This window comes from Zonotrichia leucophrys, chromosome 4 (genome assembly GCF_028769735.1).
Source record: "Zonotrichia leucophrys gambelii isolate GWCS_2022_RI chromosome 4, RI_Zleu_2.0, whole genome shotgun sequence".
Classification (NCBI taxonomy): domain Eukaryota; kingdom Metazoa; phylum Chordata; class Aves; order Passeriformes; family Passerellidae; genus Zonotrichia; species Zonotrichia leucophrys.
Window position 1 is genome coordinate 27,770,495 of NC_088173.1, and position 17,775 is coordinate 27,788,269.

The 17,775-nt window shown below is 40.6% G+C and overlaps 1 protein-coding gene across 1 annotated transcript in view; it reads right to left on the reverse strand.

Annotated features, from left to right (window-relative positions):
- DKK2 (dickkopf WNT signaling pathway inhibitor 2) overlaps window positions 1-16,584 on the reverse strand; it is a 37,817-nt gene extending 21,233 nt beyond the window's left edge. The window contains exon 1 of the mRNA XM_064712282.1: window positions 16,307-16,584. Coding sequence (XP_064568352.1) covers window positions 16,307-16,564 — 258 coding nt within the window. The 5' untranslated portion in view covers window positions 16,565-16,584. The remainder of the gene's footprint in view (window positions 1-16,306) is intronic.
- Window positions 16,585-17,775: the final 1,191 nt, after the last annotated feature.

Below are 17,775 nucleotides of genomic sequence, written 5' to 3' on the forward strand. Positions count from 1 at the left end.
TCTCCATGTGCATGAACAGCAAAGTTCTTGACCAAAAAGCAATCACAAAATTATGACTAGTTTTAATGAGTGAACCAGAAAAAGTGCACAACCTGATCTCAGGAAAGGTTTAATCTCCAAGAGATAGAATAATTCTCATCCTTTTTGTGAACTGACTAAATTTAAATTTTAGAAAACAATACACATGAAAGCACATTATGCCATTTTTAAAGCAACATGTTTTATAATAATTTTACTTTATTTCCAGACTCCAACCTTATCTTCAAAACTATTTAGAAAAGGAAATTTGCTATGCTTTGAGCATTTAGTAAGACTGAATAATTAATTTTAAAATCATGAATAATTTTGTTTTCAAAAGACCAAATTTCTTTAAGGGTTTTTTTCCCACTAACAAGAACTGAAGGTTTTGGGTTTCTATCAATACTTCTTGAACTTCTTTTATGGTGTTTTCCCTTTTCTTGTTACTAGAAATTGCAAAAGCAGTTCTAATAACAACACAGTATCAGCAAAAACCCCCAGAGAGTAAATTTTAAACTTCATGCTTAATCCACATATGATAAATGGTCTTGGTATATAGGCACATGTGTACAGACATGTGAGCCATATATAATATAAAAAATATCATACTAGCATATACTATTACAGAGGGAAAATTATAGATATTGTCTTTACTATACCACTCCTAAAATTATGTCCTTGGTCAAAATTTTGTAAGTATTTTGAAGGTAGAAATGCTTTAGTTACCTTCTTAAAATCTTTTTCTGACTGATCACTTGCTAAATCAATTTAAGCACAAATTCACCTTAGCCTGAAGCCCAAAGGTATGGGATTTAGTTCTTATATATTGTTGAAATTTCCTTTCAATTCAGATGACTTGCACAGGTGGAAAAAAAATCAGTGCAACTGAGGAAAAATGGTATTTTCTAAGTTATAATACTTAGAGTGATTTTTCTTTTCAGAAAAGATCCCTTTGATTTTAAATTCACATGGCTACTTGAAAAGGCACCTGAGTTATAACACTGCATTTTGACAGGATAACTGGCCCTTTAGTCCTTACAGTACTTTTCCTTCCTCCATCCTCAATAAGATACTACTACTACTGAAGTTAGCTCCATGGAAGAAGTGAATTCCTTGCGAAAAAACCCAAGACAACAATGATTAATTTACCGAGAAACTACAACATTAGAGCAAAAGATAAACATGGAACTATGTGTCTGACCTTCCAAAAGACTAATTTTTGTTTGCCCTTCAGATTTTACCATCTTTCTTCAAAGAACAAGAATCTACTCCTTTCAAAACAAAGTGTTGAAAGATGAATCTGTTCTGCATTGCATCATTCTGAACTAGCTGGTGGATGGTCCGTACTCATTAACCATTTATAATTCATGAGGGATAATATTCATGGTATCATGATTTCAACAGTTTGCTGACAAACAAACTGTTTAACTTTTGCCCAATTTGCTTTTCCCCATAAGCAGAACATCAGTACCTTGTGGCAGCACACTTTGCAGACAAACTGCATTGCACCACATATGACACAGTTGCTCACCCTTCTCAGTTTGCAGGGTCTGGATCCAATTTTCAAATGAAAGATCACTTTGCTGAACATTTATTTTTCCTGTGGAATTGCTGTTTGGTGAATAGGCCGCTTTCAGCCTTGGGGGTTATTTATTTAGATTTTCATTCTCTTCAAAATGTTGGTGGAAAATGTTTGTCTGCTGGAGGGGTACCATATGCTTCTGATCTGAAGACTGACTGACTCCTACTGTGTAAAAAGTGAGTGAGCAAGTAGAAACACAGAGAGAAGATTGAATGGTCATTAAGTATCTAAATGAACTGGGAATTACAGTCCCAGTTTCCAAAGTCTGTCAGATGAATTGAGTTCCAGTCTAACTCAGAATCCTGGGAACCTAAATTCCTATACACTCAAGAGTTTAATATAATATCAGAAAGAGATGGATGGGAGAGCATGAAAGCTGAGAAGGATAAGAAATTAATGCAGCATAACCTGCTGATTCAAGAGCAAATGCAGGTTCTCAAAACAAATATTCTTCCTTTCAGCAATAAATTATGATATTTTTCTGCTTAGAATCTGTACCAATTGTGAAAACAGCACCTTTTTTTTTACATTGGACAATTAAACAAACAAACAAAAAAACAGATTCTTTGTATTCCAAGATTTTTTTGTTAGATATGCATTTTTAAAAATAAAAATATTCTAAGGCATGTTTAGAAAAACTACTGTTTAAAAGGATATTGACTTAAGCAGGGCCATATTCAACCTGTGCACTTCCTATTAAACTTTATGGCATTTAATTTCTTCTGTGTTTCTCTTCTCTAAAAATACTCCCTATTGTGTAAATGTTTGGATTGGTTATCTATGTTATCATCGTCCAAGTGCTTTTAATTCCTTAAAATATCATATAGCTGTTTCAAAGAGGAGCATTTTTCTGATGGGGAAATTCAGATGGCATCCACTGACAGGTTCTTTTGAATCAGTCCATAGAAATTTAGCATAACTGATGACTGAGCCAACCAAGTATTATGCTTGAAGTCCAACCAACAAAGCATTTGTGGCCCTTGTAAATATATTTTACAGAGCCATTGAAAATGCTCTGCTCAGATAGCTAATACACCATGTGCACAAAACCAGCAAAATTAACAAATAACACACGATTAGCTGGGATTCTTTTTTACCAGCAAAAAAGATGTCAGAGATTTTAGCAAGCAGACAAGTTCAGGATAGCAAGTTCCTTTCCACGTGTGCTTTAGAGAAAGGAGCAGACTGGACTTAGTCTCATCTACCAAAATTCATGTTAGCCATAAATGCACCAAGTATCTTCACATCAATCAACTGGTCACAAGATGTCACACTTTGCTGTCAAGCACAGTGGAGAGGCAGCAGTCCTGCCAAGTTTCTTACTGAACCTGCATGGTTGGAATCCAAGTTTGAATGCCAAAGTATTTAAACATGTGTGTTAACCACGGCTTTTAACTCTTTTGGAGTTTGCAGGTGGAAGAGAAGATCAAAGGAGGGTTTAAAACTTATTTTTTTAATACTATCAATACTCATTAAGTCAGAGATGGTGACCAGAGACTGCTGCAAGGGGAAAACAACAGAGGGAACACAATATTTTGTGAACTCCAACTTTTGCCTGATGCAGAGAAGGATCTGGTGAAAGCAGGGAAAGACATGCACACAAACATACACATACCAGGACTTACAACACTGTGAATTCTACTTAGGCTCCTAAAATCTCTGGTCAAATTTACTTCAAAGATAAAAGAGGTGGTTATTAGAGTTTGACTGTAATTCTGAGTTGCTCTTTGTCCTCAGTTTTTTTTATCTATTTGTAGACAGAGACAACAAACCCTGTACTTCCCTGGCATCAGAGTAGTTTCCATCAAAACTGCAACAACTTTGGAAACATTGGACTTTTCAAAAATTTAAAGATACTCAGCCCTGTGTATAATGATAATTTGCAAGGGAAGGATTTATTCATTAGCAAAATTCTTGAGGAAATTAGAAAGAAAAGCAAAAAGACACACGCCCCACCCCCAACTCCCCCCCACCCCACCCCCCTCCCCAAACCCCAAAAATCTTTATTCTGAGTAATGAATGACTTGAAAATCTTACCCTTTTTGGAAAGTATATACTTCTGCAGGTGATTAAATTTTAGCAAAAATCTTTCAAAAGACTCCCCTGACTTCTGTATCCTGAATACTTTGTAAATCTGTTCTAAGCCTCTTTACCTCTTCTTCTTTCCATTTCCTTTTCATTGCAGTCATGTTTTCCATTTGCTGCTGCAATCTCTTTGGACTATTTAAGATTTTGACTAAAAATGTGTATAACAAAGCCACACTGGCATTCATGGGAGTGTTAGCACTGATGTCCATGGGTATTGGAGAGGATAAGAAAATCAGTGCCCACTGTCATAGACCCAAGGACTGGGTTCAGCTCAGAAGTGAAGTTTTTGCATCTTATTTGTATATGCATATCCTAACAGAAGTACACAAAACACAAATGCTTACTTTGAACCAGATATGCTTACATTTCCTGATTAATTAAGGCAACAAGCTGGGATACTTATGATACTGATTTAAAAAAATATTGATTTTATGTGGATAAAAATTATTAACTGCATAAGTACATGAAAGTTGCTATAACCTATCAGAGAAAAGTGGCCAGGCCAGCATCCAGCTAGATGCAAATACTCAGAGGAATAAGGTTATAGGCAAGCACAGAAGGATCTCTCCCAGTTGCACTCTCTCAGTTTCAGCCAACAGCCCCTTAGACACATCTGAGGCTGGAAGTTCAGCACCTACCAGTGCCATCTCTCATCTCTGTGCCTGTCTCCTCTCCATGTGAGCAGTTCCCACACATGGCTCTCACAGCATCATGTGGCAATGAGATCCACAACATGAAAAGGTAATTCCTGGCTGTCTGATAATTTCACACTGTCTGCTCTTGGCTCTTCTTCTACAGCCAACACTAAGCAATTGTTCCTCACTCACTTTCTTCTCACTCTCGGGTACTTTATTTCTCTCTATTCTGTTCTCCTATGGGCATTCCTTTTCCAAACTGGGTCTTTGCATTCTATTTACTTTCTCCTGTGTTTAAGCAGTTCTGGTGTTATGATCATCCCTTCTCCATTTAATCCCAACTGCTTTTATATCTTTTCACAGTTACTCAGCACCATGAGATTAGAACCAGTTTAAAAATGTCCTCTGGTTTTTTTTTCACTTCCTGATATTCCACCTGGATTTTTTTTAATATGTTCTTAGTATTTAATTTTTGTCTCTCTGGTGCAGCTTCACCGTTAAAGATAGCTAAATTTACTCTAAATTACAGGTTATCACTTATGTGCCAAATTGCCAATACGGTACCATATTATGTTACTTTACACAATTAGAATTTTACCCTTGGTATTTATCTCTCAGATGGTCAGTATACTGGCATTTACTGCAACTCTGTGGTTCACTTAAGTTTTTACTGTTGTGAATAAATTTTTGTCAAAATTTCTGTGCCCATTTTCCAGAAAATTTGCCAGTAAGTTGAACAGCATCAGTGCTGAAATGTTTATGTGAAGCTTTGCTCATAACCTCCCTGTATAGTGAAAATGGCTGTTTAATCCTCCTTATTTTTGATCAATTTTCTGTTATTCTAATCAGTTATGAAATGGGTTATATCTTGGCAATTCTGTTTCTTTAAAGTTTTTGTACTTGAGTTATAGCTCCATTGGCATAAGTATCTGAAGACCAAAGACGGAGCAATTTGATTTTGATCAAATGTTTACAAAATGTTCTCTAGTAACTACTCTTTAAATTGATTTCCTGACAATAGGGTCATTTAGGGCAGAAGGGGATCAAAAGTAAAAGCAGTGGCCATTTTACTAACAAATGGTCAAAGCAAACAAGAACCAACACTTCCAGTAGAGTCAAAAGCATCAGGAGCAGCTGAGCTCCCTGTACCACAGGGACAGAGATATTCATTGTTCCACTGACGGGACATGAACTTTGTCCATGGCTGTTCTTGTCTCCTCAGACTGCTCAGCAGCATGGATCACTCTGCCTGTAATTCACCCCTGTGCCACCTCAGCACCCTTCAAGCCCTCCAGCTGCTGCCTCACAGAAGCTGGCCTGCCTTTTGATCAAGGGGTAAAATTCAAATTGAAAGGGCTACATTGCAAAATTAAAACAACAACCCCACAAAAAAACTGAAAAAACCAAAAAAAACCCTATTCACACATACACACACAGTGCACAAACTCTACAACTACAGAACCAAATACTGACCAGCTGACAGAAGGAGCACTGGAGGTCAAACCAAGGAAAGAGAGAAAATCAAATCCAGAAACTGTCAGTCTGTGTTGTGCAATCTGTTTTCACAGAATCAGCTAAATCTGTACTCGTGAATTCCACTGCAGCTTTTGCTCCTACTGGCCCTATATCCACAGTATCTGGGAAATGACTTAAACATGACTCTGGAGAACAGCATGGGACCAGTGCTTCCAAAAGGCCAAAGTCAAAAAGTTCATATATCAGAGATATGTGCCAGGGTAGCCGTCCCAGCTGCACAACACATGATGTGTCAACTGCTTTACACAGGGTGGGTCAGGAAGAGGCTCATTAAAGACAAGCACTACAGCTCTCCTTGCAACATCACTGCATCAATGTCCAATTTTACAGGAAAAAAAATTTAAAAGATATGCTGGTTTAAGAAAAAAGTTACTCTAGATGAAGACTGTAACCCAGAGAGAAGGGCTGGTGTAACCATGTCTGCTACATTAGATATGGCCTATAACTGATTTTTTAGATAATTATTTCATCATTGAGGGAACAGCATAAATTATTCTGATTAAACTTTCTGTAATAATAATTATAACAAATTATTCTGATGACCAAACTCAGACCACCTTACATAGGTGATGAAGGAGAAGAGAGGTCCTTGTCCCTCAGCATGCCTTGCACCAAGTCTCAGACAGATGACTTTCTCTGAATTCCTCTTGTGCATGGAAAAGACCATGACTGCACTCCCTAAACGCATGAAGAACCTAATTCCCATTGAAAACATTCAGGGAGTTAGGTACATAAATACATTTCAGATTCATCCTGTCAGTAAACAGGGCGAAACCTCCGAGGCTTTCTGTGCAGAAGTGAGTGGTACTTCTTGGATAAGAAGGGCAATAAAGCAGCATATTTTGCAGAGCAAAGAACTGAAGTGTAGCATTTCTGGCAGCATGAACTTGTGTCTATGGCCAAACTTTTTGGTGCATCTGCTGGAAAGCAGTGCAGGAGGGGAGCAAGTTACATCATTTTTGTTTGAGTAGCAAATTCTCACCATCACTATGGATGCTACCCTCAGTGTACCTCAAAGCTGTTAGAAACAAATTAAGATATCCTCACATGGCTGTTAAAGTAATGTGTTTTCTCTCATTTTAACTGTCCTTGACCCTTCTGACCCTTTAACAGTAAAACAGACTTCAATCCCACCAAACTTAAAAGTGACAAGGGCACCCAGATCTGGAACTCACACCCCACTATCACACCTTTCATACAATGTCTCCATTGACTTCTAGTCATCTAAAACCTTTAAAACAGAGTCAAGGCAGTGAGATCCTGCTTACCTGTGTATGCCTATTGGAAGAGGCTTTTGTGGGTAACTCTCCAAGAGCCTGACAGTGGATAACCACTCAAATGGCATCTTGGCTAACTGGGACTATCTGTGGCACAAGACTATCAGAAATTTTCAGGGTGCTAATCTCTCTTACACAGACAATCTGCAGCCCATTTGCAGCTCTGTTTTGGCTTTATTTTTTAACAGGGCCTTAAAACATATTTTTACTTAAAATGACAACGTTCTTTTCTGCCCTCTTTGTTCATGGGGCTTTGTGCGCTCATAAACAGTTTAAGAGTTCCCTTCGCACCTGGAGTGCACATGTATGCCTGAAATAAAGATTCTCTTATCTATTCTTCACTGATAACTTGAGATGATAGTGCTTAAGAAAAGGCATCATCCTTTTAAATTCATTGGACAAAACCAAACCCAAGCCCCAAAGCTACAGCAGTGACAGTGAGGCCAGCGTGTCTGGGGAAGGAGGGATCCTCAGAGCTAGAGTAGAGAGGCTGAGACAAGGGCAAGCCCACCTGCATCTCCTTTCCAGGGGGCAAATCCTGCTCAAGGACACAAGCATGCCTCCTGTACCATCTCAAGATTTTGCTTCATCCTTTATTTACCTTCCTGGGCTCTGTATTGCTTATTTGGAAAATCATGCCAAAAATGCTTCACAATTAGCACAATCTGAGCTATGCTGAAGCTGTGCTGCCACTCAAAACCCTCATGCTCAGGAAATGCCCCCCATGGACTTGTTTCCTCAGCAGGAGGTGGACCAACACGCAATGGATTGCGGTGCTTTGACTTCTCAGCTGCCTCATGCTGTTATAGCTCTGCTTATGCTGACATCACCGACCAGCTCTGACAGAGGAAAACCCTAAGCCAGCCTAACCACAGAACAGTTTGGGACTGGCAGGACTCTCACACCCTCTTGCAGCTTAAGCGTCAGTACAAAGGCTGAGGGAAATTTTTCTCTGCAGAGAAAACCTTCTTCTGGTTAGACAAGATCACACACTACAGTTTGATACTTAATAAACCGTCGTGAAGGTATAATGCAAGTATTCACTTGGTCACTTATCCTTTTAGCAATAAAAATCAATTGGGACTGAAGTTCAGTGGCAATTTGTTGCAGCTGCTGTGGCCAGGACCCTCTCAGAAAGTAATTTCCAGAGTATTCTTCTTGTTAAAAAGCCATTTTCCTGGCGAGGAGTGGGATGTCTGGAAGATAGCAATGGGGACAAATCCAAGCACAGAAGTTTACAAGCATTCCTAAAGAGCATTTTAAGAACTCAGTATTTACTTAAACAATTACAAAAACATTGTACGCAGCTAAGCAGTTCAGTACTAACCACCAAACTATGAAGTAGACTCACAAGCCTAGGCAGTTTTTCTCTTTACCTGTAAGATGACATGAGGCAACATCAACATTTGGCTCCATATGGAGAAAGTGGAGAGAAGATAGCAACCTCCTATTTTCATGGTTCTTCCTTGGTTCCCAAAATTTCCATTCCTGAATTCTGACCTACACCAACACTCTCTCAGCCTACCAAAGGAATTGGTTTTGAATAATATACAAATGGAAATTTAGCTTTGTTGGGAGTAACAGCAACTGAACAGGTCTGAAAAACCAACTTTCAGTCTCACTGGGCAACCCCATAGCATTCAGTTCACACAGAGTGGTTGGTTATGTGAGCCAGATGGTGTCACTATTGCTACCTCAGTGGATGATAAACTGAAATTTAAGAATGGCAGGTCTGGTAAAACATGACCATTTGCTATGTCCTGTCTTCCCTCCCTCCTGAAGAATGAGAGGGAGATGATGTTTGAAAAAGAAAGAAAGGAAACATGCACCTAGTACTCCTACCAGAGAGAGAGTAAAAGACTCATAGCTCAGTCTCTGTGTGGGCAACCAAAAACCCCAGAAGACAGAAAGAAACACAAACTTTTAATTTTTGAGGTAGAAAACAGTATCCTTAGTCCACAACAAACTGGGTGGGAGGGGTCTCTGCTATAATTTTCAAGCCAGAAGAAAAGAAACAAAGAAGTATGGCAAGTACACTGCAGTATGTACTGATCCTGACTGGTCAGGCCACAGCAGAATGTCCAGTTTAGTTTCTTTTCAGACTGCCAAGAAGAGGTGCACCATTTTCTGTAAGGACATATAGCAAAAAAAATCTCAAAAACAAACCCAGTTTGGGAAGCTACCTTGCTCTGTGCAAAAGGAAAAGTAAAGGAGATCTTCCCCCACCAGATGCACTACTTTCCCTGATGCTGTTCCAGTTAAGAATGAGATTCCAAGAATAAAAGTTTCCTGCTGCAACATCAACGCATTGTGTTCGCAGTTCCTTTAAGAGATCTCCACTGTAGTCATTTCAGATTGCAGAGAGGAGATCATGCTGACAGCAAGTCACTGCTTTACTCAAGGCAAGCTGCCAAAACACGTAGAACTGAACCTTGTCCTCTCATTCACTGGACCGATAAATATGCTTTTAAAAGCATGCACAGCCTGGTTCACACTTACATGATGCACAGAGAATGAAGCAGAGGGCTTGCAGAGTGAAGCAACACCTCATTCCCAAGCATGTGCAGAGCAGTCTGCCTTTGCTTACTGCTAAAAATGCTAAACCAGTGCCATTTGCACTACACATGTGCAACATGCATGTCTCAAAGATTCATTACTATGCATATGAAAATTCAATCATATCAAAGCTTAGCTTTAAGAAAGTCCCAAGGGGCTGAGCCGTGTGCTTATGTGCTTTGAGGGGGGGGAAACCCAACAACTTTTAAGCTTTTTTTTCTTTTTTGTAGCATTGCTCTGCTCTTTCCGTTAGTAAGAACAAAATAGCTGCTGAATGAGTGAACTCCATGTTCCCACTGCGTGTTTGTATTCCATTTATTTTCATAACCCAGGTTCTGTTTGTGTGAACAAAAATGTATAAATCATAGATGCATTTAAGACCTATCCCCAAAAAACTGTAACCAAGATGAACAAAACTCATTATTTTATTTGAAGATTGCTGTGATTTAGTATTATGCTGTCCTTTAGTATGAACAGATGTATCCTTTTAAGTCATCTTGCTCGCTCTCTAGCACTACATTCTGTAGCCCATTCTGGAGCAAAGGATTCTGCAATTAGCTTGGAAATACCATAAATCACCTATTTCCACATTTTATTACAATTTGAAAATTGCTTAATGTTCATTACAATTTCCATTAGAATAAATTTGACCTTCAACCAAAAAGGGGAAAAGTTACACTGAAGAAAAGTGATGTTTTGGGGACACACACTGCCAATGCACATCCTACACTTGGTGAAAAAAAGATGAGATGAAGTTCATGGTTTCTAATGAAAATAAAAACTTTTGCAGGCAAGAATCATTTTAAAAGAGGAGCAAAGCAAATCCTCTGATCTTCTTGGCTTTTCTATTGGCCTTTCACATCCATGGATATGAAGCTCATAGAAGCCTCCTATAGGTTTCAACCTAAAAGTACCAGAAACACCACCTAGAACATAGCAGTAAAAGATAAATATTTCAAAAGGATTATCTTCAGTTCGCTAAAAGAAAAAAATAAATATAAAATTTTTAATACACTTGGAATTGTACCAGTGCAGGAAGAGCAGAATGACGGCTTCTAGCTGTCTCCACCATGTCTATGGTGTCACACAAACTCTAGCTCCTTAAATCCATCTTACACATTTCATGACTGCGGTGCCAAAACCAACACAAAGCTCAACAGGACATGGTGACAAGCCCCATGGCAATGACAGGCCAAGCAGGGGCTGCTGGCTCCAGGTGTGTCCCACCACATCCTGACTCCTGCCAGCCACAGCTCGTGTGTGCATGCACGTGGTAGCATGAACTTGGTAGGGACCTTGGCAAGCACATGCAGGAGGGAAAGCTCTCTGTTTTGAAAGTGCTCTCCAAATTATTATTTTTACATATATCTATAACTTGTTTGCATATACTTAAAAAAATAAGCAGATATACAAAACCTGGAGAGGAAAGCCACGCTGGAAAACCAAACAGAAGCAGAAGCTTCATGGGGCTCCTCCTTTGCAGAGCTAAATTCCTCCTGAACAACATTTCCAGGGTGAGGCATTTGTAAGAACAAGTGTAAAAGGACCAAAGGCTCTACTGACAAGCCATGAGATACGAAGTGCTTGCAAGATACATCCGGTGTTGAGATAATTAAGATCAAAATTAAACTTGTGCTATATTTGCATCTGCAAAGCATCAGTTAATCAAACATAATGAGTTAATCAGACTCACTTTTCTGAGGGGAAAATGTAATCATGCTTCATCATCTTCTGTGTTGTCATTAAGCACTGACAGACTTTCCATACAGAAACTGACTCTTCCTAAGTACTTGCACACCCAGCAGCACATCAGAGTTCTAGAAATTTTCTAGCATTGTTGCAAAGCTAATAGGAAATACCGGTAGTAAAGCTATTTTAAAGGAGCTTTTGTTCTATATTATGACATTAGTTAATAATAGCAATTTGAAGGAGACACCAAGCATGACCCAGGAAGGAGATAATACTCTGCACCCCATTTTTTGCAGTTAAGAGGGAAGCCAGTAGGTTATTTAGCAAGACTGCTGCCAGTAAACCAGTATGTCACCCAGATTTCTAACACCAAACAGCAAGAGCAAGGAATTAATCCTCTGGTGGCCTCTGCAAATTTAGCAATTCTGTATTTTTTTTAATTAAATAAAAAAATTAAAGGCAGCTATTGCTGGATGTAACTTCTAGCTATTTTAATTAATTTATTTTTAATCCCATGAAGAAATAATTTTTACTGTCTTGGTTGCTAGCTATTTAAGATATTGTGGTTACATTTTTGGTGTCTTTGGTACATTTCATTGTAACATTGTCAGGGCACTGCATTCAATTACTGCACCTCATGCTGTTTTACTTGCTACAAAGCATCATCCAAACATTTTCTAGCAACTCCTTGCGGGTAACTATGTCCTGTCCAAGAAACACATGTACGTCCATGCGTTAATAGGTATGAGATCAGTATCAAATTAGTAATTTGAATAAATGCCTCTTTAGTTTGGCTTCTGTGGTCCCAAACACCTTAGCTCAAGCTGCAATAGAATTTTAAAAAAATAAACACATCTTAGCATTAAACCGAGTGCATTTGGAATACTAAGGCTTATCTGACAGCTGTCTGTTGTGCCTCTACAGCACTAAAACTTGTCCCAGCTTTTCACTCCTCTCTCCCTTTTCCAGACCTCATTATCCCTTAGCCCCACAGATGTGTCAGTTCTCTCTACTGGATGTCCCAGCTCCTCCCTTCATTGCAACTGCTCCCATCATGTTCATGGGGAAGGGAAAGTCTCAAGGGGAAGCACAAACCCAAACAGATACGCAGCAGCAAAGGGACAAAGGGAATGAGAGACACATCTAGCTGGGGAATGAACTGAAGCGACAGCTTGTGGCCAGGAGGTGGGAAGGGAAGAAGCACCCATAGATTAAGGAGAGAAAATAACTTGAAATAAAGTTTGGTAGGTCACAACCTGCCAGATCATTAAAGGCAATTGAGTGTGAAGACGTGCAAACCCCGGCATTGACAGAGGGGACACGTCTCAGAGGAGAGAGGGGACTAAAACCCAGAGGCAGGAAGTCTAAAAGATGGTGAAGTGAATTAAAGAGGCTACAAAGTCATCAACCAGGAATCTGTGGAATGGCCTTTCAAGCATGGTACAGTATGTTCTATTTTTCCTTTCAGGCTGCATTTCTATAGCTGAGCTAGAGCACTCACGTGGGAGACCTTGCCCAAGCACAGTGGAAGCTATAGCTAACACACAGAAAAATTAATCTATCTTCACTGTCAATTATGACCCTGTTCACTGTATCATATCTTCCTAGGGAGGGGATATGTCCAGAATACTTTCAGAGACAGGTCATGGAACTGAGGTGTTGGATATCCCCAGAAGCATTTCTCTAAATCAAGTTTTGAAAGGAAATAAATAGCTGACAGAATATAATCCTGACCTCCTCAAAGTAACCTAGATTAGCATGCACTGTAAAATACTGGCTTTGAGCAACAATTTCCCTTGTGCAAATGCTGTAGACACGATCTGATTCTCTGTGAATTGGGGAAACATTAACAGTTTGTAGAAGAGGAAAAGCAGCACTGACAGTAAAGAACAGTGAAGAGAATGAAATCTCACCGATTTAGCACATCAGTGCTTCTCATTCCCTGCTGATCCAAGGTAGTAAAGGGAATAAGACCAGAAAATAAATAATATTCCTCAGAAAGACATAAAAATGTTAAGTCTACTAAAATCCACATTTGCCCCGCCAGTCTCTCTGCAAGCTGGATCAACTTGCTTTGCTCATATGAGTATTTTCATTAATTTAAACTGGAACTTTGCCTGACAAAAGAGCGCTGGATCTTCCCTTTCTGGGCAGAAGCACTGTAACTACCAGCTGAAAAACATCAACACTCCAGATAAGCCATCAACTATTGTATCAGTTGATTTATCGCTGATTAAACACTCCCAAGTTGCTCGTAGTCCTCAGAATTAACATAATTGAAAAGCAAATAGGTTGTAGGCTGATGGTCCTTTCATCAGTTTTGGTGATTTCCACCACATGTAAATCCAGAGCTGAAAGCACAGCTCAGAGATTTTACAACAGCAAAATTCTATTAATTTATCTTTAACATGCATATCCTTGGTCCTTATTAAAACTATTTCCTACTTGTAAACAAGACACTCAACTCACCATCTAATGTTGCCAAGATATAAAAGATACTCTTACTTTTGAGACATTACAAATTCCACTAATTCAACTGATTATTTTAGAAAGAAATGCATAGGCCTGCTCTTTTGCAAGTGGCATGGTAAACTTCAGTGCAAAGTCCCATAATCTAAACAAATTAAATACTAACCTAATACGAGAGTACTTCAAAAAAGATTATGAAAATATCATGTCTTAATTGGTTGATATGCATGACCCAGCTGTTAAAAATGCAGCGGCTTACCAGCCCTACAGCTGGAAGTATCACCAAAGAGAAAACCTTTTCAGAAAAGATACTCTTTTTTCTTCTCTTTTTTGTTTTTTCTTTTCTTTATTTTTTTCTTTTCCTTTTATTCTTTCCTCTTTTTCATTTTCTTTTCCTTGTCTTTTCCTTTTTTTCTTCTTTCCATTGCAATTCTGCATTAACTGTGTTGCTTCAGGCAGATGGCCAATAGTAGCATCTAGAATTATAGGGAGCAAATGTGTGTCATTTTCACATGCATCTGTGTGAGGCCATGCCAGATCTGGGGACAGAATCTCAGAGAGAGAGGGTAAATTCAGTGCTGACAGCCCTTGATGGGAGGTCAGGCTTCACTCCCTGGGAGTCACAGCCACCAATTCTCTGGGGGTCTTTGCTTATGCTACAAACATGAAATCTTAATAGGCATGACATCTCCTCTACCACTACAGATACTTACAGAGCCATCTCTCCCTTGAAGTGTGCCTTGTGAGTTCATGCCAGTAACTAGAAGCACCCAGAAATCCCAGTCCAGGCTGGCAAGTTAGGGACAAATCTTGCAAACACAACCAGTGGGTAGCACAAATTGTTTTTCGGGAACTGGGTGAATTATAATCAAATATTCTCAACATTGCACTGAATACACAGTGAAGTGCTGATGATGTTGTACATGGGGGAAGGTGGCAAGACTTCTCCAAAAGGCAAAAGCTGGGCAGCAGAGACTCACAAAGCTCATGAGACTGCTAACACTCAGGGGGAAAACAGGACTTGTATTTGGACATTTTGTGAACACGTAGAAAACAAAAGAAAATCCAAGGAGAACATATAAGAAGGTGCATTGGGCACCTCTATCTCCTGAAGGTGATTCAACATAGCAATGTAATTGTAATTAGTAAAATGTGAACTAGAGAAGAGCACAGTACTTTAGTAATATGAAACTTCATCACAGCATCTCTTGCTAAACTTTGCTAAGAGGTAAGGAGAGGCAACCAAATTCTGCGCAAATTATAAAGCAATTGAGTGGCTAGGGAAAGAAAGCTTGGAAATTTCTCAGACACAAAAACCAAAACTACCACTACTGTTACTATGCTTGCACACAAAACCAAATTATAACATTCAATTATTAGGAAGCTGATGTGAAACACTTTAGCAAATTCAGTGTATTACTTGAATTTTCAGCTTCTCTGCTGCTATAAGGAAAGTTTAAGCAAGTACAGACCCTTCAGGCATTGAGTATTTTGCCTTTTTAGTGCTGAATGTTGGCACACTCTCTTGCTGCTACAATGTTGCTTATGAAAAGCAGCTGTATTTAGAGATACTAATAATACCCAATAAAATCTACATTTTCTGAAGAAGTCTACCTCTTTCAACATCACAACACAAACATTCGTACCATCCAAGTCAAGACTTGAGAGGAAGAACACGACTGATGATTTAAAATGCTGCTTTATAGTTTAGCGCAAAGACAGTTGAATGAAGATTATTTTCTATCAACTTGCAAGTTTCCAGACAGGGTAGAGAGGAAAGAGGACTGCACAAGCAAGTCAGAGTGTTGGGGTTTTTTCCCCTTAACCTTCTTTTTCTTTTTCTATAACCTTTTCTATCTTCTTTACATTCCAACTCTCATAACCAAACAAAACTTCCACAATCATTGGAGCATATTCTGGACAAGGAACATAGAATTAGTTTTCTGTCTTATTAAACAAAGGACTGTACCTTAAAGTATACCACAGGGACAGCATGCTTTTTTATTCTCACCAAGGATAAAGATACCAGAGATCAACTTGCCAGGTGTGATTTTAAACCAAGTTTGTTACACTGCTATGAATTTTTTACTTCACGTTCAAATTTTCCTCACCTATTCAAATTCAACTCATATACTGTCTTGTGAGTTACCAAGAAATTTCTTCCTTTGCTTCTGGCAGCCTTTTGAAGGAGTCAAAAAAAAGAAAAGATGATAGTTTTATAGATTGCTCTTTCTTCCATCGGTTATTAACCCTACAGAGAAAAATGAATGGGTTAAACCTCCCACTTGCACAGTTCTTAACATCTATTATGAGATTATATTGTCCCAGGCAAGCCCAATGAAGTAAATTAATTAATTTAGGATATTAAAGCTCTGAAAATAATATGAGGGGGAAGATCAGCAATTATGTACATACAGCACACGGACAGACACTCAAGCAATGAAGCCACGTCCTACCTCTCCTTGCCGGTGATAGTGCTTGGGAGGTTTTCCCATCTGCTCTAGCATTTTGCCCTTCTTACTGCTAGCAAGCATCAGTCCCTGGTGGATGCCTGCAGATCTGTTGGTTGCCTGAGTTGGAGCCTCCCCCATCAGGGTGGACTTGATGGAGTTCACCTTGGAGCTGGAGCTGTCTAGCTGGGAGCTCTCCACGATCAGGACCGCGGCTAGTAAGAGGAGACAGCAGGAGCACTTATTCCACATCAGCACGATCATCTCCCCTCCCCCAAAAAGGATTATCTTGTTTTGTCCTTTTTTCTTTTTTTTTTTTTTTTTTGGCTATGAGAACAGAAGACAGGGGGTAAAAGTTTTTCTAAATATCTCCCGAAGTTGATAAGGAAGCAGTGGATTTCAAAGCCACTCAAGGAACTGCTGCTCTGAGACACGGGAGAAAAATACTTTTAAAAAAGAATCTCCTAGAAAAAAAAAAAAAAAAAAAAAGTGACAAGTCTATAGGCAGTGAGCAACTGTCAGGTCTGTGATGTCTTTTTCCTCCAGGTCCTCGAGAAGTCCAGGCAGCGAGAGCAATATGCTGCGAAGGAACTGCACCCGGGCAGCTCCCCGGCAGCACAGGCACCAGCACGTTTGCTAAAGCTTCAGAGGAAGAGTGAGCGACTTCCCCCCACTCCTCCTTCTCTTGCTGCTCAAGCCAGCAGAGAGGAAACTCAAACCAGATCCAATCCAAGCAGCACCGGCAAAAGCTGGGCTTAGTTTTCTTTCACTCTCTCTCCCCCCTCTTTACTTTTTATTCCCCTCCTCCTTTTTCTGCCTTTTGCCTCAGCAGCCAGCAGGAGTGAAAGCGCCCGGTCTCCTCCTACTCTTCCTCCTCCTCCTCCTCCTCTCCTGCTCCTCCTGCAGCCCGGTCGGTGCGGGGCGAGGGGTTCTGGGCATCCGGCGGCGGAGCAGTCCCGGGGCCAGCCCGCCGGGACCCGGCAGGGGAGGCAGAGCCCCCGCCGGGCTTCCTGCGCCGCTGCCCCTCGCACTCGGTGGTCTCGGAGCCTCTCGCTGACCCCTCGGCAGCCCGCAATCCCATCCCGGGGGGGACACTCCGGGCAGCGCCTTCCGACCCCTTCCCCCCAGCCCGGGGGTTCCCCCTCTGCGGGGTCAGCCCAGACCGGGCGTGCTCCGCTCCCGGCCCCGCTCCTGCCGTGCCCGGCCCCGCTCGGGGCTCAGCCCCCCGGGCCCCCTCCCCGGCACCGGGCTGCCGCACCGGGACAAGCGCGTCGAGGTGCCCCGGCAAAGCCCGGAACGCTCGGACGCGCAGAGCTGGAGGGCGAGGGGCGGCAAGCGAGCCCCGCCGAACCTGCTGCCCCAGCCAGCGATGTCCAAGCTCAGGGCACGGCCAGCCGAGAAGGCTGTACTGCACTCTTCCACACCTGCCCCTTCTCACACCACAGTGCCAACATCAACCCAAGACACTTTCTTCG